Raw genomic sequence first — 22,180 nt, forward strand, 5'->3', positions numbered from 1 at the left:
AGGTAAAAATATACCATTCCTAGTGCTGCAAAATTCACTCTAGGTTAGAGGAACTCTTAACAGCTGGAATGCCCTGTAAATTTCTTTGCAGAGCTGTTTTCATTGTAGAAAGAATTACATTACAGTAGGAATAAAAAAGAAAGTCCCATAAGTAACCCATAGACAGCAGCAGAGGAAAACAATTTCATAAAAGAAAGGCAATACCTCATCCAATAACAAGTATTTACCATCAATTCCAGCATGAGGAATTTCTCTTTAAGGGAAACTTCAAAGACATTGATAAAATACAAATAATCATAGAGAATACCAGCACAGAATTAAAAGGGAAAGGGGTCTTTGTAACCCTGATCTTATATATTATGTTCAAACAAAATTTTACCACCATATGTATAGTATAAAATGGTGTGTTTATCATAAAGAAGATAAAAAAATGTTGGACTCTCATGGATTTGTCTCGTTGCTTTTCCAACATCTAAATATTTAACCATTTCCCAGTGTGGGAAATCAATCCAGGAATCAAATATCTTCTTTGCTAGGGTCCATTCATTGATTGTTATTGAAAGATACTTTTTAAAAATTGCAGGTAATACACATTCTACTTCAAAGTTTAGACTTTTCTTTAAAAATTTCCCAAGTCTTATTTCTAACCTTCTAGGTGTGATCTGTGTTCCTTCTGTGTCAACCTAGCACCTATTTATGAAGTGGGGACCAATGAAAACCCCTTGGAAGGAGATAAGGTTGCAAACAACGGTCATAATTATTTGAAGGTGGCAGCATAAGATGGCACCTCCCTTGACAAACTAAAGAAACCCTGTTAAGGATTTAGCTTCTCAATGAGAAAGATCAGATTGTGTTTTGATGGTTACCTAATCAAGCAAAAAGACATATTCACCCAGTTGGAAATGCAGAAAGAGACACAATTGAGGTGTTCCAGCAGAATTCCTGAGATGCCTAATGAAAGGTGATCTTCAATCCAGAACCAGGCTCCCTCTCACCCATAGACAGCACATTCACAACTAGAAAAATGCAACAGAATTCTGCAACATTATGACTTTATAGTATGTTTCCCCCATTTAAACAAATTTTTACACCTACTCTCTGTTGTATGTAAAAATGGTGACAATCATAATGCTTAAAAATCAAATAATATATTTTAATTGACATAAAATGAGGAAGGGAGGAAATGAAAATACCCCATTCCCCACTAGTGGCATGCTCACACAACGTGTTATCTTTTTACTCTAGTAAGTTTTTTGCTCTCACTGTTTAACAAAAATTAAAAATTGCAAAACATTCTTGCAAAACTTGTTTATTTAGATATAGTTAAATATAGTTTATGTAGATGTAGGTATAGGGGGTGGGGTGCCAATTCCCCATGCAGTCGAAAATCCATGTATAACTTTGACTCCCCCAAAATTGAACTATTAATAGGCTACTGTTAACCAGAAGACTTACTGATAACATAAACAGTCGAGTAACACATACTTTGTATGTGACATGTGTTATATACTGTATTCTTAAAGCAAGCGAGAGGAAAGACGATGTTAAGAAAATCATGAGAGAGAATACACTTACAGTATGTATGTATGTATGTATGTATGTATGTATGTATGTATGTATTGACAAGAATCTGCATACAAGTTAACTAGCACAGTTCAAACCTGTGTTATTGAAGGGTCAGCTGTATTTTCAATGTTTTTCTTTTAATTTTGTCAAAGCAGTATGTCTATTTGGTAATGGCAACTTGTCTCCAAGGAGGAATGAAGTACTCTGAAGAAACTGAATTCCCCTTCAGGTAAAGCACCTTGTTCAAATAAGGTTTTTTGTGGGGAGCCATGGTTGCAGTTAACTTTAAAGCCTTAACAGAATGGCTCGGTTTATACTTAACCTATTTCCTCCCCCTGAAGCAATTGTCTCTGCCTGCATCTGGAAAATGCTTGCATGCTGCTCAGGAATGTGGTGGGAGTGGCCAGTTCCCAGAACAGAAGGCTGATGCCTATCAGGGCTATTGATAAGATAATTACATTTGGGAGTTTCAGTAAATTTTGTGTCTCCTGTGTTAAAGTTAAAGATTCACTGTTAACTAGGTAATGCATTTTTGTACTTGCTAAACTGCACGTCCACAGAAGGTATAAATTCTGGGGACAGAATAAACTCAGGGTCTCCAGGAACACTGGGGTCCGCGATCGCCATCATCAAAGTGTGAGTGCCTTTTTTCATTCCCACTCCCCTTGTCAGGAACCGTTCGACTCGTGGCGGCTGGCCCGCTACAGTTTTTGTTTACAATGTAGTTTTTAAAATGATGCTTATTTTTAGCCATACAAATAAAAAGCTGGAATGCTTCGCCCACCCAACAATTCCCTTCTGAGACTCTATCTTAAGGGAAATATTAATAACTGTGCATGAAGATTTAGCCTTAAGGATGTTGACTGTGACATTGTTTCCAATGGTGGAAAACTGGGGACAGCCTAAATGTCCACGAACAGGAGGTAGGTTAAGGTGTTGTACATCCAGGGGTGCCGTTCTAGGTGGTTCTTAACTCATATGGTAAAAAAGCATTGAATGACCTGGGGAAATGTTGCATTTTTGTACATATATCAATAAGTAAAATAAGTATACAAAAATTGTGATCTCAAATATATTTCTTAAAAGCATTTATATGAACAGAGATAAAAAGACTGGAATTGTATATACCAAATATCAACAGTGTTTATTTCTGAGTGGTGGGATTATAGGCAATTTTTTTTCCTACTGTTTATCTGTATTTCCAAAGCTTCCTGTAATATACATGCAATAAATGAATTTTTAAAACATAACAATGATGCTAAATGGAAGAAATCAGTTCTACAAATTGTCTGAAGCAAGTTCATGGGCAAATGCATTATTGGAGTCAGACTTTGACAACACAGACATACGAGGTGTGATCACAAAATAAGGTGAATGTTTAAATAAAATAAATATTACAGTAAAAGACACATTGCCATTTATCCCCTTCTAAATACTCTCCCTCACCTCGAACACACTTATCCCATAAAGTTCTTGCCACTTTCTGAAATGGTTCTGGAAGTCCTCTTTCATGAGTGTCTTTAGTTGTGCTGTCATGGCCGCCTCGATGTCCTGAATCGATTCAAAACATTTATCTTTCATGGTCATTTTGACTTTGGGGACGAGCCAGAAGTCACATTGTGCCAGATCTGGTGAATAAAGTGGATGAGGACACACTGTAATGTTTTCATTTGACAGAAATTGTCGTACCAGAAGCGATGTGTGACACGGAGTGTTGTCATGATGAAGTAAAGACACTCATGAAAGAAGACTTCCAGAACTGCTTCAGAAAGTGGCAAGAACAATGCGACAAGTGTGTTTGAAGTGAGGGAGAGTATTTTGAAGGGGATTAATGGCAATGTGTCCTTTACTATAATAAATTTTTAAAAATTTAAACATTCACCGTATTTTTTTATCGCACCTCGTACAAAGGTACAACTCACACGAAGTGCTGTCAGCCTGCAGATCTATTGGTTGTCCTTACACACCTTTATGAAAATTGGCGTGTTCCTTTTGCAATGTGCACTCATTGAACATATTTTCATGTAATAACCACCTAACATCTAAATCAGAGGCAAGAACTGCATGTTTAGGCTCACTTATAAGAAAAACCATTCACATTACCTTTAGGAGAAAGCTAATTATTATGAGCTTAAAAAAAAAAAAACAGTTGAGACTTGACTTGGTTGTTGTTGCCTATTATAATTTTGAAAGTTCTTATTTTGAAATAATTAGAGGCTCACCGGAAGTTGTGAAAATGGTGCTCAAGAGTTCTGTGAATGCTTCCCTCCGCTTCTCCTAATGGTCACATCATACATAACTGTAGTATAATAGCAAAACCGAAGAAACTGACATTGGTACGGTACTATTAAATCAATTACAGACCTTGTTCAGTTTACATGCATTCATGTATGCGTGTGTGTGTGTATGTGCATGTGTAGCTCTATACAATTTTATCCCATGGCTAGATTCATGTAAACACCACCACCCTCATCAAAATGCACAACTGTTCCAAAGGAACTCTCTCGTGCTACCCCCTTTATTTGTACTCTCTTCACCCATATCTGTCCCCTGGTGACTATGAATCTGTTCTCTAGCTTTGCAGTTTTGTCTGTCTACTATGATTTTATGCTATTACCACTAGAGAAACGTACAAAATGACAAGGGGAATAGAGTCGCTAATAGTGATTAAAATGGTAGTAACAAAAGTTTTGAGCAGGAAATAACAACAAATCAGCTGTACTGCTTGTAATTTTTTCAGAACTTTTATTCAGAGGAAGAGCCCTCAAAATCATTCTAAAATGATTTTGTATGAACGAATTTTGGGCAGTGCCTTTCCGTTTTTTTGTAAGTGGCATGTAGCTATTATTATTACCAGAAAGTCCTCTTAAGAATTAGAGTCTAAGGAGGAAAGAAAAGAACAAGATATCACATAATTCCAGTACTCACTGCAGAAACAAGGAATGCTAAATAAATATTTTTCACTTTGACAAAGCTAACTACCGGCATTAGTTCATTTTTCCTTCCACTTCCTTGCCATCTTGTGTTTCATACAGGTCCTTTTCTGATAAGGGAAGAACTTTCTCCAAGTGTCTGAGGCACGCAAAATCTAACTGTTGTGAAAGTCTTTCATTAAAATCTACAATCTTGACCTTCATACAGTTGGAATCAGCCAGTGTGTACTCCTTTGTGTCTGGCTTCTTTCACTCAGGATGATGTTTTTCAGTTCCTTCCATGTTGTAGTGTGTATCTGTACTTCAATTTTTTTATTGCTGAGTAGTATTTCATTGTGTGGCTAGACCACAATATGTTTATTGTCTTGCTAATGGCTATTTGGACTATTTTCAAGTTTGGGGCTATTATGCATAAAGCCGTTGTGACCATTCTTGTGTAAGCTTTTTCTAAAAAAAAAAAAAAAAAAAAAACAAAACTCTCATTTTTCTTAGATATACAGAGGGTGCCAAAAAAAATATACACACATTTTAAGAAAGGAAAAATGTATTAAAATTGTGATACTCAATATATACCGATAATGAAAGATGAATACAAGTCACATTTGACTTCTGCAATTACAAGAGGTGCTACAGCGTCCAGACACTTCTGATTACGGCAAACTACTGTTTGAGCAACGATGACCAAAGTGTCCACTTGTATACATTTTTCTGGCACCTCCTGGTATGTAACTGCAAATGGCTGAGTCAGAAGGTAGAGGTATGTTTAAACTGGTAAATAGTGCTCCAAAATGGTTATATAAAGTTTGCAAAACTAATATATGATCACAGAGGTCAGAAAAATGGTTCCTTCTGGGTTGGAGGGCAGTTATTGGCCAGAGGGGGTATGAGGCAACCTTCTGAGATAATGGAAAGTTCTGTGACCCCGGGTGGTGGTCACATGGGGGGGAGGTGGGGTCATACAAAGTGAAAAGTCATCCTGCTCTACATGAAAGATCTGTGCATGTTACTACATGTAATTTATACCTCAATAAAAATTATTTCAAAACAAGCAAACCTACAACCCTATGCCCCCTGAAGCTGTCTTTTCTCACTTCTAACCTCCATTACATTTTACTTGCCTTTTATCATTTGGGTCCCCTGCAGTCTTGCTATGGATCATTGTCTAAAAATTACTTACTGGTTTTGCCTTCCATAACAAAATAGAATCTGGTTATTTCTCAAGTCAGCCTTTCAAATATTAAGATGGTTAAAATACCTCCACTAAACCTAATATTTTCCAGAATAAATACTTCTAGTGCCTCAACTGATATATTCTTAAAAACTTCTCACTTTTGTTCCAGAGCCATGGTGATTTCAAAATATGAGATTTGAAGTGGAAATAATCCTCTCAGTCCCTGAAATCTGACCAGTACAGAGCTCAAGGGACATGAGCAGTCTGAACAGCTACAGCCACTTGCCTGAGTCCCCACTAGGATGGCCCTGGTGTTGGGCAGCTGGAACTCCTCGTTGGTTCTAATGATCGTGTGGGCAACACAACCACCTCCCGATCCTATCCTAATTGATTTCAGCCCAAGCCAGGTCTTTTCTCTTTTACTTAAGTCATCGAAATTTTTGAACCTATAAGCAGGATTTCCCAATTGACTCCATTAAATTTTAAATCTTAAAACCACTAAATCTTAACCGTATCCTTCCAGACTATCAGTCGTCATTCTGACTCAAGCCACCACACACAGCTCTGCTCCACACGCTTCATTAGCGTATAACCTTCCTCCCTATATGATCATTCTCATCATCAGAATTACAGCTAATGTTTATCAAGGGCTCATTAAGTGCCAGGCAGCCCTGGTGTTAATCACTTCCTCACATTATCCTCTTTAATCCTCACAGCAACCCTGTGAGATAGGACCTACTATTCCTCCTGTTCTACAGGTGGCAAAAGTGAGGCATAAAATATGTCAATAGCACATATTTGGAACAAATTATGAGCCCTGCCCAAAGCACGTGATTTTTAACTGTGCTGTGTTGTCTGCAAAGTCTGATTTTTAAAAGCATGGACCACCACGGCAATACTAAGAAGAGAATCTGGGAATGGTATGCTAGGGACCACCTTAAATTTGCAATGGTCTGCAATGATATCTGTGCAGCCATTTACTGATTATAATAGGTATTATAGTATTTATACCATTAAATAATACCATTCATTAATAGTATAATAGGTATTATGACCACCTTGTTTCACGTTACCTAAAAAGATAGTATTAAAAGCATTGCAAATGTTACCAAATGTTTTATTTAAATAAAAATATAAATACAGTTGACCCTTGAACAATGGGAGGATTAGGGATGCCGACCCCACCCCCCCATGCAGTTGAAAATCCAGGAATAACTCTGACTCCCCAAATACTTAACTACAGTTGTCCCTTAGCATCCGTGGAGGATTGGTCGCAGGACCTCTGCAGATACCCAAAACCACAGATGCCCGAGTCCCTTATATGAAATAACATAGAACAATGCATGCAGTCGGCCTGCATCTGCGGGATCAAAAATACTGTTTCTGGTCTGTGATTGGTTAAAGCTGCAGATGTGAAACCCATCTGGGGTTAACTGCATAGCTATCGAAAAGCATCTGCATATAAGTGGACCCGTGCAGTTCAAACCTAGGGTCAGCTGTACTTCTAAGGCATTCCTATCATTCAGAAATATGAAGAAAAACTGGCCATAAGAAAAGATGAAATACTGCCATTTGTGACAACATGGATGGATCTTGAGATTATCATGCTAAGGGAAATAAGTCAGGCAGAAAAAAATCAAGAACTATGATTTTACTCATATGTGAGACACAAAACTGAAAGCAACGGACAAGACAAACAAACAAAATTCATAGACACAGACAACAGTTTAGTGGTTACCAGTGGATAAAGGGGTAAGGAGGAGGCAGAAGAGGGTAAAGGGGGTCAAATATGTGGTGATGGAAGAAGAACTGATTCTGGGTGGTGGACACACAATGCAACACACAGATGATGTGTTACAGAATTATATACTTAAAACCTATATAATTTTACTAAACAATGTCACCCCAATAAATTAAATAAATTTTTTTTAAAAAAAGAACGAAGTACTGACTCATGCTGCATCATGGATGAGCCTCAAAAACATTATGCTCCAGAAAGAAGCCAGACACAAAAGGTCACATATTGTAAGATTCTTCCATTTACATGAAATGTTCAGAAAAGGCAAGTGTAGAGAGACAGAAAGTAGATTAGCAGTTGCTTGGGGCTGAGGGTGGGAATGGGGATTAACTGTAATTGGGCACGAGGCTTTTTACTAGTTGATGAACTGGATGTTTGCACAATTTGGTAAATTTACTAAAAAGTTTTTCATTGTAAAAAAATTAATTAATTAATAAGAAACATTTAAATACTGTTGCACAGACTACAAATATTTTCACACCTACTATCTCATCTGTTTTTATTTAGAACAAGTTCCTTAGTAAATCTAGTTGGAGCTTCAATCACTTCTCTTTCTTTCCTAACTGTTCATAAACCACATAGTCATTTCTAGAATTTTGCTGGGATTAATTTATTAGCTTAAATTCTTTTTAAAACGAATCAAAAGCATTGAGGGAAAATAGAAAATAGGAATAAATGGCTGCATATTTTTATCAACTTATTAACACATTATTTTTTCTCCAAATAGCAGTGCTAAAAGATAGATCAAAGTATTGGACAAGAGCACACAACTGGGAAGGTCATCCCTCAAAAATCTTTTATTTTTATAGATGAAGAAACATAGGCCCAGAGAAGCTAAATTTTGTACTTAAGAACTGCTTAACTAATTAGTGAGAGAACTGGTCTTGCAATGTCATGTCCTTGTCACCATCTCATACTGCCTATGTGGTACTTGCTTTTATTTTCCTTGTAGTCATTCTTTTATACTTACACTCTCGTCATCATTTTGCTTGGAAAATAGCTTCACAATTGAAGTCTTGAGACTTTCGCTTCCTCTTGACTTTAGCCACCCGAACACCTGCTTGGAGATTTCTACCTCATTTGTATGTACTTATTTAGCTCTACGTCTTTCTGATCTTTTCATCTACTTGAAGCAAAAGATTAAATGATTTAATCAAATGATTTCCTTTACTTTTTTTTCCATTCAGAACAACTATAATCTCATCTTTTAGAATCTCCCATCCTTCTTGAACCAACTTCCATTTAAAAAAAAATAAATCTCTGTATCTCCTATTCCAAATAATGTCATCACAAAGTAAGCTATTTATTGAATCTCCATGTATGGGTTTACATTTATCTTTTCTCTGAATTAAAAATAAAAGAGTATGGCTTTGATTTTTTGTTATTTGTTTGTTTTCTGATTCAGAGAATATGTCTATGACTAATGTTCCCTTCTTTTACTATTATGAGCTATAAGAGAACATGGTCTCCTTCTCTTAAGATTCCTCCTTTTTGGTAAGAATTAAATCCAGGGTATTAATTACTCTCAGGCTTTGTCTACATTAGTAGTAACTGAAGTGTCACTAAGGCAAGAATTTACCAGATGCTTTGCTTTTAGCAGAGGAGACTTGTAGACCTACACACAGCCATTCACATCATATACTCCACTGTCTCCAAATTCACAACCTTGAAAGACTAGGTGGACATGCCACCTGTTCCCCACGTTCCACTACGATGTGTCACTGTTATGACTCAGCAGAAGTAGGCAGGTTTCCATGGTTGACACGCATCCTTCACGTGTCTTAGTCACATGGCCCCAAAGACAGTATATCTAAGGGTCATGCTGGGTCTACAGGGGCCTTCATTTGCTGTAGGTAAGAGGTCACCAGACAGCAAATGAGATTAAGTGGTATGGTTTAAAATAGGAAGTTCTAATCACCCAGGAAATAAAAAAGTTCCTGCACTGGGCATTCCATTTATTGTTTAAAGAAGAAAAATCAAACTGTAGTAACTCTTTTCTGCTCACAGTTTGCAAAACCTAGCCAATGTCTCCCTAAAGAACAGAATTCTGCTTCTTCACAGTGTCTCCAATCACGTTACCAGTCCCGTTCAGTGGCACTCCACTCCTTCCCGTCTGAGCGTTTCACATCGTGTGTTCATCTCTCAACCACCTCAAGTCAAAAAAGAGCAAAGGGGAACCCATTGTGCTGGTCTCTTCACTTTGCGGTCAGATTGAAGCCCTTTCTCTGCTGAAATGGCCTCCAGGTCTCTCCATGGGCTTCAGGATAAAATCCGAGCTAGACCCCAAACTCTCTGAGGTCTCATCCCTCCTAACTCACCCAGCTACAGCCCTCCATCCCTCTGCTCTGGGGGGTACGTGCAGTTCTCCACACAAGCCATGCTAGTCCTGCCCCAAGCCTTTCAATATGCTCTTCGCCTCTAGCAGCTTCATTGCTGGCTCAGCTCAGATCCCACCTCCAAGGGGCAGGCTCCCTTCACTGCCCCAGGTGAACTGTCCCTTCCGTCTTGGGTTAAATTATCAGTCTTCATCCTTACAGCACTTGTCTGATCTCTTATTTCCCTCTCCTACTTACCTGGTGTGCTTTAGGAGTAAAAGCTGTACCCAGAATACAGAACAATGGCTGAAACATAGTTGGTGATTGGTGTTTGCTGAATGAAATCTTAAATTAACGTACTAACATCTCACATTACTTGATACCAGCTTCCTTCGATATGCGAACACCTATATCTAATTTAGCTTCTGGGAGCCAAGCGTGCTCAGTGCTGATGGGTGTTTCAGGAGGGAGTCAATAACCTCTTACTTCTCAACATGTGTACTGCGTTTATCTTTGCTTATGGCATTCCAGCAGAATGCACGAAATTATACTAGATGTCTATTTGAAATAGCTGTAGAATGAAAAAGTAGGGGAGGAAGAAAGCAAAAGTGAAAGCTGAAACAAGGTTGAAGAAAAGTAGAAAAACGTTTGGCCAGAAACTAGGAAGGCAAACTACATTATCTTCTGGATCCCAAAGACCCTTTATGGGAATGAAGCTGCTGAAAGCAAAGGTCTCCTCAGGGAAAATGACTCTTAACTTTTCAAAAGTCATAAATGGCTTATAAGAGCAAACTTGAAATTCAATATAATGATCTTGGAAGAATTTTATGTGATTATGAGTCAAACTGTTGATTTGATGTGTCTGAAATCCCACGGAGTAAAAAACTTAGGATGGAATAATTTTTCAGTGATAATCTTTTGACCTAGTTTCCTTTTGTTCATCTACAATAATAACAATCGAGATGTAATTTTAAAAGAATCATTACTGTTCCTATGCATGAGATCGGTCAACTGAGGGTCACTTTCATATCTATAAATCTAAAACGGTGTGTGAGAGGTAGCAGCGGCAGATAGTTAAGTCCCGAAGCCCCTCGCAGGAGAGGAGTAGTACGTCTAGAGTCTCGGCTCCCTTTCATGTCTGAATGGCTACCCTAGAACGGGAGTGTTAGAGAAGCAACCGACATAGGGCTTGCTCTCAAAACTTTCTTTTTCTGCATTCCCCACAGCACATTTCCAGCAGGTTCACTGTGCATGGGTTCATGGGTTGGCATTTTTCGTGTTTGTTTGTTTTTTTTAACATCTTTCTTCACTGAACTGAAAGCTTCTTGGTGACACAGAACAGATCATATTCACCTCTGAATCTGGAAGCACCTAAATGTTAGTATCTTCAACATAAGGGTTTCATAGGTCCTTGATGAATTAATTTGAAAAATTAACCTAAGTACTCTCTGTAATCATTTAAGATTATGGAGTATCAAGTATCTTGGTCAGGCAACAAATCGATACACTTGAAGTCTGTATTTCCAACAGATTCCTCTGGAGCCACAAACTGACCTACCATGAACTGACCAACCAAACAGACAAAAATGACAAACAAAAATGCGGCCCACTTCTCCTTCCCACCTGTTTGTGGACTATGATGCATCACTACTGTCCTCTAATGTGGTGCTGTCCCCAGGTGGCTGTCTTCAATAAAATTTCTCAGTTTACTCCATGATATGATACAAAGAAAACAATGGAAATGTAGAATGTTTTTGGTTCCAAACAGTGTGAGGTCTTTTTGTCCCATCTTCAAAAAGCCAATCCAAAGTCCTCTTTTAACGAAAGGGGAAAACTTCACTGAAGAAATAAAAAGGATTGATCTACCAGAACCTCAGAAAGGTGCAGCACCTAGTAGTCCAGTGCTTCAATCGGGAAATAAGACATGACCTTAGTAATTGGGGGGGGCCGGGGGGAGCAAGCAACGTGAATTTAACTACACCCAGAAAAATGCATCTATGCTACAAAGTCAAACACGAGATGTTATGTGCAACTTTGGGATTGGATTACCCCAGAAGGCCTGTGTCAGAGGGCCCTTCTGTGGCTGGTGCCCTGGAGCCGAACAGCAGTTTAAGTTATGGTCATGGCTGGCTGCAGAGGGACGTTACCTTGGTAAATTATGATAACTGGGCAATAAGGATTACTGAAGACAACATAAATTTAGAGGGTTTGTGCATGTGCCAACTATGTGAATCACAGATGGATGCCTTCATAAAATGTCTTCTGGCATCAGAGATAGACGAAGCTTCTCGTGCAGAGAGTCTCTACTGAAATAACGTCCGCTCCAGAATCCTGTTCATGGCATGTGCACTATGACACTCAATCACTGTGTAATCCCAAAGGCCGACTCCTCGTGATAGTCCAACCTCTTCGATTCCGAGCTTGCAGGGTACCCAGTGCAAAGCTGGACAGGGTGCCCTGGTTTCTAGGTGACTTGTGCCTGCAGGCCTGAAGCTGTAAGCCATGCATCAATGCTGATAATCATTTTCCTCTCTGAAGCAGCAATGTGATTCATTCGTGTATCTTTCACACAAGAATTCTCTCTAACATCTGCCTGGTATCCTCGATCTTTTCCAAAAAAGCCAGCCCAGGCAAGGGGGCCGGACAAGGCTTACAGTCTGACACAGGGACTGACTGCATCTCAAACCTTCTTTCTGGAGTGCAGCCTAATTTGGTGGTGGATATGTCTCAGAAGCTGCGTGTGCCTGTGGCATCTACAAGCATCCATATACTGGACTGAAAAGCACTGTTTTGTTGGTCTGGACAGCCTGAGTAAAGATTTTACTACTTGGTCCCCCTGGCGTCTCAAATCCCTCTGATTCTTGCCTGTTCCTCAAACATGAAAACAGCCTAACCAACATACAGGACATCCAGTGACCATTTCAAAGGGACTGTGATAATAGCTGAGCATCACGTGCTAGTTACAAGGGCTCGGACAATGAATAAGGTTTGTGAGATTTTTACTTATAACTACCGTACATGATGACTCTGCAAAACAATATCAACAAAAAACTTGTTCTCAGAACAGTCTCCACATAGAGTGATTCATTAATACTATCTTTAGAACTTTTAAAATGTTTTCAATCTACTGAGATGAAAACATTTCCTCCAATATTAGAAACATGTCCTGTTCTTAGAGTATGCCCTCTGCACATTACCAGATGGCAGATAATGACACTAATTTAGGATAGCATCAGTAAAAATGGTCTTGATATAGTTGTTGCATTTATATAACATTCGTGACTATAAAAAAGACCAGCTGTCCCTCACAGGGAGGTGTCTGCCCCCCAATTTATTGGGCCATCACTGAATGACCTACAGGAGTAAACATTCAAAAGAGCTTGGATTTGTAGTCCCACTGGTGCAAAGTGTCCCAAGGCTGAAACCATTTATCTTTTGATCAGGACTGAAAATCCCTGGCATTTTTCTGTTAGCTTTCCAAGTTTAAGAATTACATGTAGATAAAACTAAACATTTCTTAGCAAATATCTATATATCTGTCTTATTAGATCCAAAATTAATTTTAATAACGGCTGTAACACTGTCTTTTGGGGGCACAAGACTATCATTTTATATATGATTTTCCATTTGAACAAAATGGACTGAGACGGTGACGTTCAGGGGTGGTGACCTTGGCTCCTTATAATGGCTGATAGTTACTGAACTCTACTGTGTGCCCCACTCTCTTCTAAACACTTAACATGGATGAACTACTTTAACCCTCACACCAGATTCCCAGCTGTGTGCTCTGGGGCACGTTCCTCAGCCTTTCTAAGCCTCCAAGCCATTTCCGGAGAGAGAAACCGAGGCTTAGAAGGTTACAAAATTTGCTGAATTCACTGAGCTAGTGAAAGGCAGAGCTGGGGCTTGAGCTGAGCAGGCTGCCTGGGGCTGGCACTGTTCTCCCCCGGGAGTGCCCGCCTCTGGCTGCCTGGGGAGCTCCATCAGGAGGCAGCCACGTGCTCCCACAGGCGCCCTGCAGCACTGCCAAGCACAGCGCACTTGTTCCCTGGGGTTCTTCTAAAATCAAATGCGCAAATGATAATGAATAAGAAACGCATGAATTCTTCTCCACATTCCCACCCTAATCTTTGAGACTTAAGTTTTCAACCTAGACACCTAAACTTCTTTGAGAGGCAATCCAAAGCTTGTAACAACTTCCGTAATGGCTCCTAAAGAAGGTTCTGATGACTTAATGATGTAAAAAACATTTCTGTTTTTGTAGTATATATATGACTGGGGGGGGGAAAGATGATAATCCGTAAATTAAATGAACACCATACATCAAATCCCCTTTGTGACTAAAGAAATCAGGCCCAAGTTGATTGAAGATGGAAAGCCACATTTTGAAAACAGTTTCAGAAAGATAAGCAAATGTAGATATACCTCGTTCTTAAGGAATGATTACAAAGAAATCTTAAAACAATTTGGCATTACTGAAATTCTGCACACAGCTCTGGCCTGCCTAGTGCATGCCTTTGTAAGAGGAGTGAGAGGCAGAGCAAGTCACTTTAGTAAGGCTTACGCTTATGAAAAACACATGGGCTTCAGAGCTAGATAACCTGACTTGAATCCCAGTTCTGCAGTTTGCAAGGAATGTAGTCTTGAAAGTTACTTAAACTCACAAGCCTCAGTTTCTGCATCTGCTAAAATGGAGTAACTGCCTCCTTGCAGGGTTACGGCAAGGGTTACAATGCACTTGGCACATGATAGTTTCTCATTAAGTCGTACCTAATACTTACAACAACAAGAACGACATTAATAAACACAATTAAAAAAATACTGCCAAAAGAAGAGACAGTGGAAGTATAATGGTTAAGGCCATGGCCAGGAGTCAGACCACCTCAGTTTTTCTTTTGGCTTTCCTTTCCTCATAAAGTTCACGTCTTATTGAAACAAGAAATGTTCTCGGCTTATCTCTGTTCTCTCATAACATCTTCATGGCTAACTTTGACATCTGAGGCTCTTCCTTTGAACAAGTTACTTTTCTCTGCACCAGTGGGCACAGCTCAAAGTGGGGCTGATAATAGGATCTACCTGATACGCTTGTGGTGAGAAGAAATCAGCTCACACATGCCCAGCTCAGAGTCACGTCTGACCCTGACACGTAAGACCGAATAAATGCTAGTGTCATTTTAGTCATCGTGCGAAGGACACTCCAAAACCAGGACCAACCACCTGGATAAAAACTACCCACCCAAAATGTTGTTTAACACATTGAAAATGAAAGAGTATGAAAACTCCTGAGGATGGCAAGACTGCATTGCAGACTAATGGCTGTAACAACATAAGAAGTTGTCTCAAGGGCAAAATCATCATTAGCTTGCAGAGGACCAGGAAGTGTGACCAATTAACTGGTCATCCTGCTCGAGATTCAGGACTTCCAAAAGGCTTCACTACAAAAGGAGTTTGTGGACGTCACTTTCAAAACTCCAAGCCAAAACACACAAACACACACACACACACTCACAGACACACGCACACTCACAGACGCACGCACGGTGAAGAAGAAGAAGCATGAGGCAAAGGGAATGAATGCACGTTGCCGCCCTCCTTTCCTCAGAACACACTGCTCTCCCCACCCACTACGCCGTGCCCTGCCACATTTCTAAATCCTTTCTGCAAAGGTCAGAAAAGCAGCAATAATCCCATCGTGTCACTTCCCAACATACTACTTAAAAAATTCAGTCACCTAACTAACCTAATAAAGAAGGATTGCTGTACCCAGAAGCCATCCAGGAAACAACTACCCAACCAGAGCATTCCAATTTGCAAAGATAACGTACAATCCTGCTGCTCTGGGTGTGGCTGTATGGAGAGGGATGGGAGGCTGGGATTCAGAGCTCTGCCTCCCGCATCTCATGCAGTAGAATGATGACATCTGAACCAGGGTGAAGAGCAGGGCACCCCGAATTGCTGTCTGCACCCCAAACCCTCTAAGCACCCACTTCCTCACACAGGAGAGAAAATGAGACAACAACTCGGCAGAGGTCCTCTGGGTCTCCAGGAAAGCAGCAGGAATGAACTTGAAATAGCCCATTTTACGGTATGGGGTGAGGGGCAAGACACATGTCTTAATAGGCTTGTGTGGTTGCAGCTCACTCCTCAAGAACAGTAACTTCAGCAGCCACTTCATCATGTTTCTACTGTAAGTGACACAGGCCTGAGCCAAGTCCACACAAAAACACCCTCCAGAATTTAGTCGGGGTTAGGTCATCTGCAGTCTATTGACAACTGCTGAACTCAAAACCCCTAACAAGGCATTTCAGCAACAGTATGTGTCCTGCCACTAATGAGACTTTTTTTCCATGAATAATGAATAAGAACATCATGTCTGTTGCCAGGTACACAACATAAACAAAACCCAACACAAGAGCCCTGGTGTGGCGAGTTTGTCCATTTGCAACAAAGGAATTGTGCACCGTGTGAGCCAAGTTCTAGTGGAGGGTGGGACGGCTATTGTAACAAATAATGGGAACATATGTTATCGGAATCTAATAAATCAGCTTTCAGCTGTTGGGGAACAGAGGCCGTGCAATGGGGCAGAGAGAGATGACAGAAGTCTCCAAATGAGTTCATTTCTTTATTTTACAATCTGTCATAATACAAAGCTGATGATTTCTGTAATGAACTGAGATATTCATGAAAGGAGCCTTAAGAGATACGCAATCCCAAAGGCTCTATTGGTGAAATCTTTTTCTCTTAAGCCCTGATGTATCCGGTTGAGTACAAGCCGGCACTGGCGATGAGACACTGGAAGCTTGTTATGGCACCGATGGCTACAGGGTGGCATTTGGAAAAGTGCATGGTCCTAGAACCCAACTATACAAGACTGGGTTCCTTTGGTACCAAAGACCATCAACATGAGAGCATTTTGTCTATGAGGTAGTCTCATGGCTTAGACTCCCAGTCAGCCGAACAGTGCAATTCCAGCACAGAAACAGAGAATGAAAGTGAGCTGATAGAAAGGCCAAACAGTTTTTCTTTTGTTTACTATAAAATACACCACAAATGCCTTTCTCCTTTTCTAAAATCAGTTCCATGCTAAGTAGCATGTATCCTGTTACACAGGGTGCTAGCGTTTGCACAGGCCAAGAGATACCCTGACTGGCTGAGGGCTTTTCGTTTCCACAAATCTGAGCAAGAATTAACAATAAAACAACAAAAACAGTCTCACAATGCCTCAGTTTCCCCAACTGTAGGGGGTAACAACTGCAACCTACTTCAGAGATTCCTTACGAAGAATTGTGTGTCAAACATAAGACTTAAATACTACACTTCGCTCTGTATGTTTGATGAATTCCTGGAAATTTTGACCTGAATAATTCCTTAAATGCACTAAAGAAAGAATATTTCATAAAGTACAAAGTGATCGTATAAGTACTCCCTAACATCCATTTTATAAGCAAATATATTTATATGGGGGAAGAGTTAATGAAATAAGGCAGAATAGTATGAAATTCTGCAGACACTACTGCAGCTACATCATGGCATGTAATTATGTGACAATTTTTGTACAATTAATCAAATAATGATTCATAGAGAATGGCAACATAAACAGAAGAGTTTTCAAATATTGAAGATGTGTCAGTTGTTTATCATTATATTATTATTATTGTTATTATTATTGGTATAAACCAATAATAAGAGCAGGTAAAATGGAATAAGCTCACGAGCGGGTCACCAGAATGGCAAAGGGACATCATGTGAAGAAGTGAGGGTATTCCCCGAAGGAGGAGAAGCCCCGGGATGAAGGGGACACACAGGATTGTATCTTCAGATGTTTACCGAGTTGTCACAACAGGGCTACTGGCTGCTCGGAATTGCTCCAAAGGACCAACGTGACCAGCGTCCCTGTGGACTAACAGCAGGAGCTGAGCTGTCAGTGCCGCCCCCACAGAGTGCGTGCTGCCTGCGGAGGGTCCGAGGTCCCTGACCACGGAGGGAGCCAAGCGGAACACGTACCGATTGTGTGGACAGGGACGGTGGCAGGGACCTGGCTGGCAGGGCAGGGCGGGAGGGCGACAGCAGCCACTCGACATTCTGGGCCCACTAACCATGAAATTCTACGATTCTATAAAATGCCATCAAAACTATAGGTGAAAACTCTCTAAGAGGACAGTTGCCAAAATGCTGTGCTGTTCGGAATGATCCTTCCAATCTAATCACTGAAGTACGTCCATCAAAAGTGAGCGGTGCTCAGGGAGACACCAGTGCGGACTCACCGTCATACTTCGCCAGCACGGCCTGGACATCCGCGTAGGCCTGCAGCTCCAGGAGGGCTTCCAGAAGGTTCTCGTGGATGTTGAACATGCTCAGCAAGGGGAACTCCTTCATCAGCTAGGGAGGGAGGGACCAGGCAGTGGTTAGCACATAGTTTTCACTTTCAAAAGTACAAGTAACATGCTGAATTGTAATCCATTTATGTCACATAAAAGTATAACAATTTTTAGAAGTTTAGTTAATACTGAATTGTAAACAATCACACCAATTATTATTTTGTGAAGTAGTAAATGCTTACATATTTTCCTGTTCTTTTGGGAAAATGGCTACTTTGAATTTGTGAGAACCTAAGGTGGGAGAAAACCCAAAAGAGAGGGGGTTTCATAAAAACTGAGGAAGATGCTTACAGGTAGAGCTCAGTAATGTTAGAACACCGCAGGGCCAAAGAAAGCGAACAGTGAAAAGTCTCTCAGGTGTCAACAGGTAAACTTCTCCAGGATCAGCCTGGATGGAAGCCAGAGAATAGAAGGGCGAACAAGCAGCCTGCAGACAGAGTGAAGGAGAAAACGCAGGATGATGACGATGGTGGCGTAGACTGAGAAAATGTGCAGCCAGTGACGAGAAGGGGCAGTGAAGCAGGGGCTGTCCAGCAGTCTGCCCAGTGCCCTCAATAAAACAGGACTGAAGATCATTTTCTGGAACTAAAGGGGCAGGTGGCCAGGAGGAGGTTTGAAGATGGGGGAGAAAGTGTAAAAGAACCCCAAAGGGGAGAACTGCTCAGGGAAACAGCCAGGCTTACTAAGGCCGTCTGAGGACCTAACGATTGGAGACCACGAATTTACGGAGGCTGCAACTGGCATGATTGTCAAGTTTAACTGACAGCAGCCCAGGGACGGTAGCAAAGATGTTGAATGATTAGGCTGAGCCTGGGCAGATTGAATTAGATTCAACGAAAAGTCTAGGAGCAAGAGATTTGACAAGAATGGTGAAAGAATGATTAAAGGAATGGCCTAAACATTCTAGACAGGATGGGGAGGAAGAGAGGGCCAAAGGGAATTAAAAGATATAATACTGAACGTCACAGGAACGCAAATGGAAAGAAGAAAGGAGCGAGATTGCAGAGTAAAATCTTGTCTTAGAGAAAGGTAACTGTCATCTTAAGAGAAAGATAACCAGGTCCTTTATTAAAGCAAAATTGTGTGTGTGTGTGTGTGTGTGTGTGTGTGTGTGTACATATATATAGTACATGTATATATCTTCTATTAAATCACCTACATGCGCAACTGTTTTCTATTATAACGTAATAACTTCTAACAAAATGGTATCTCTTTTCAACATCAACATCTTTAAAGCAATTATGCTGAGAGAAATAATACTCAGAAATGGGCTAAGTCACCATTCAGCAAGAAACCAGTGGGCACACTGCATAGACTACCCACTTCTTACATTAGAAACAGTTGCCATATTGTTTTGTTTTCTAAAGCCAAGAATCATTTAGCATATCTCTAAAAATAAATTTCTGCAGCCCCAAAGCATCACATTACCTACGAAAAGCACCTATCAAAACGATTATGTTTTCAGTAAGACTGAACCCCCAGAGACAGCCTGTAGTGTTTTCATTGCTGGGAAGGGAAGTGAATAAGTCATACCACACATTGCTGATGTTCTGTAACCAATAAAAGTTATTTCTTGTTCTGGTTCACTTTGATTCTGGTTGACATCATCCTTTGATTTTTTTCTTTTTTCTCTTTCTAATTAGAGCTTGTTAGAATTAAAGCTCTCTGCATTCAGCATTTGGCAACACAATAAAGCCATTCTCTAAACTGCAACATTGAAACATTTACCATTTTTGACCAATCTTTCAGGTAAAGGTCAAACTTCAAGGACACAAGTCATATTATGTAATTTTAAAACTACAATTCCAAACATTAGTGTGCTGGAGCCTAACAACTGAGCGGGAGTCTTGTGTGAGCAAACATGGGGGTCTCGGCTTGTTGAAACGGAACTTGAAGTAAGATGCTAGGAGTTGGGGCAGAAGCACTTTCATCGGAAGCTTGGACAGAGTGTATTGTGTCCAAAAAACTCATCATGAATAAAAGGCTTTTAACATGGCAAACAGCAAATGTAGGAGAGGTGATCGAAGTCACATGACAATTTAGAAATCTAGCTTCCCTTGTCTGATATGAACAAGAAGAGAAAGTGAGGCTTCCGCTGATCTGTCTCACGGCGGCCATGACCTTGTCCTCTCTACCTGCACAACAGGCTTCTGTAGACAAAAGCCAGGAACATGCATGTGCTCCCTCGCTCTCCTGACTGCTCACCACAGGGCAACAACCTGGCCCCAGCCCCACACGTCCTCTGACTCTGCTCGTCCGCATTTGCAGGTGATTGAAATCGCTCCCGTGGATGCCCTCCAGTCCTCTTCTTGACAGTTTGGTGACTTGTCCTTTCAAACCCTGTCTCTCTTGGCTTCCCTGACACCTATCTCTTCTGGGTTTCTTATTACTTATCTCCTAGCTCTTTCTCTGGTTTCCAACTTGTCGGCTACTTTAGAAGTAAGGAGTCTCCCCAGTATGTCCAAGTACTCTTCTCACAAACACCCCCATTTCTGGGCCTACTTTTGCGTCCAGGGTCTCAATACCACCATCTCGGTGGGGATGGCTCCCCCATCCTCACACCCTGCCCTGAGCCCTCTCCTCCGCTGTTGTATTAGATCAATTTGTAAACTATCTCCCGGACAGTTTTACCTGATACAGCTAATACTGGGCTCATCCATTCCTCCCCTCAAGCCAACCCTTCAGACCTGTTCTCCCCTCTCGGTATTTCCTATCTCGGAGAAGAGAATCATTAACCTCGGTCACCCTCTCCGCCCTCCCCACTACAGCCACCTTAGACTCTCTAAACTTCTGAACTACGATGGACAAAATGCCGATAGCTTCCCTCAGGCTCACCGAAAGCAGCAATGCAGAGACGATAACCAAGCAAATGTGACGGTAGTGTCGTTCCATCACTTCTCTTCTCCTTCCTGCTGCCGATACGTTAGCTTATACCCTCACACTTGGCCTAAGTCACTCTAATAGCATCTTCCCTCTGCTTGCCTCTGGATCACCTGTCTCCAATCCTCCCTGCACAGCTGCTATCGTCATGGCTGTTCAAATATATCCTTGAGTCCATCATGTCCCTGCTTAGAAGGCAAACACTGACACGGCTGCACTTATCCCAAGAAAATAGGCAGATGTGAATACAAACTTACAAACAAGGCTGCTTATCACATTATTTATAATAGTGAAAAATGCAAGTGACTTAAAATTTAACCCATTATGAGGCATTTAAATATAAGATACAGTCATCTTTAGGGCTATTTATTATATGTAGTCATTAGTAGTTAAAGTCTCAAATAATTTTTAGTGGCATGATCTGGGAAATGCTAACGTACAAAGTTACATTAGAAAGAGGATGCAAACTATATTTTACAATAAGATCATACTTTTCTTCTGTATCTATGCATAGAAACATAGTAGGTAAAAAATGAACTAAATGTTTTAACAGTGGTTATTTCTGGTGAGACGAAAAGTGAGTTTTATTTCTTCCTCCCTATTTTCCCTGTTTCTAATAGGTTTTAAAGGACTATATGTACATTACATCTGAATCAGTGAGGAGAAACTGTAAGAATATTGGCTTCTTGTAGACTTCAGGACATACAGTCCTTCGCACGGCAAACGCAGCCCCAGTGACTGTCCCAGTCTCTGCACCCGCCTGTTTGTAGCCACTTCACTGCGTAAACACCACACTCGCACCACCGACCGATAGGCTCCAGGTCCCCAAGTAGGCCCCTAAGTAGGCCCCATGTACGCGAGGTCCTAGCTCCACCCCCCACCCCCGGGCGCTATCTGGCCAGCAGCTCGGGTTCCAGGAGCCCTCACCTCCTATCCGTCTGCCAAGTTAGCTATTCCTGCTGCGGCTCCCAGAGTCCTGTCATCGGGTCTATTGCTCCATCGTCCCAGGAGCCTGAGAAGAGTGTGAGAGCTGGAATTCCTTCTTACCACTAGGTGCTGGCCCCCCGATGGTCCCATCACAGGTGCTCAGCACAGATTTCGTGAATGGGATGTTTTGTACAGTTCTCTTCTTTGGGGTT

At 40.8% G+C, this 22,180-nt stretch overlaps 1 protein-coding gene across 14 annotated transcripts in view; it reads right to left on the minus strand.

Moving 5' to 3' along the window:
- The window catches only part of ST7 (suppression of tumorigenicity 7), a 253,061-nt gene that overhangs the window by 40,446 nt on the left and 190,435 nt on the right, over positions 1-22,180 (minus strand). For all 14 annotated transcript variants that reach the window (XR_016021958.1, XM_074315679.2, XM_074315681.2 and 11 more), the window contains one exon: positions 18,048-18,162. Coding sequence is in view for 13 of the 14 variants with exons in the window: in XM_074315679.2 (XP_074171780.1) it covers positions 18,048-18,162 (115 nt within the window). In the remaining variant the exon portion in view is untranslated. The remainder of the gene's footprint in view (positions 1-18,047; positions 18,163-22,180) is intronic.

The sequence above is a fragment of the Rhinolophus sinicus genome, chromosome 8 (assembly GCF_057876585.1).
Source record: "Rhinolophus sinicus isolate RSI-liver-muscle chromosome 8, RSI-T2T, whole genome shotgun sequence".
Classification (NCBI taxonomy): domain Eukaryota; kingdom Metazoa; phylum Chordata; class Mammalia; order Chiroptera; family Rhinolophidae; genus Rhinolophus; species Rhinolophus sinicus.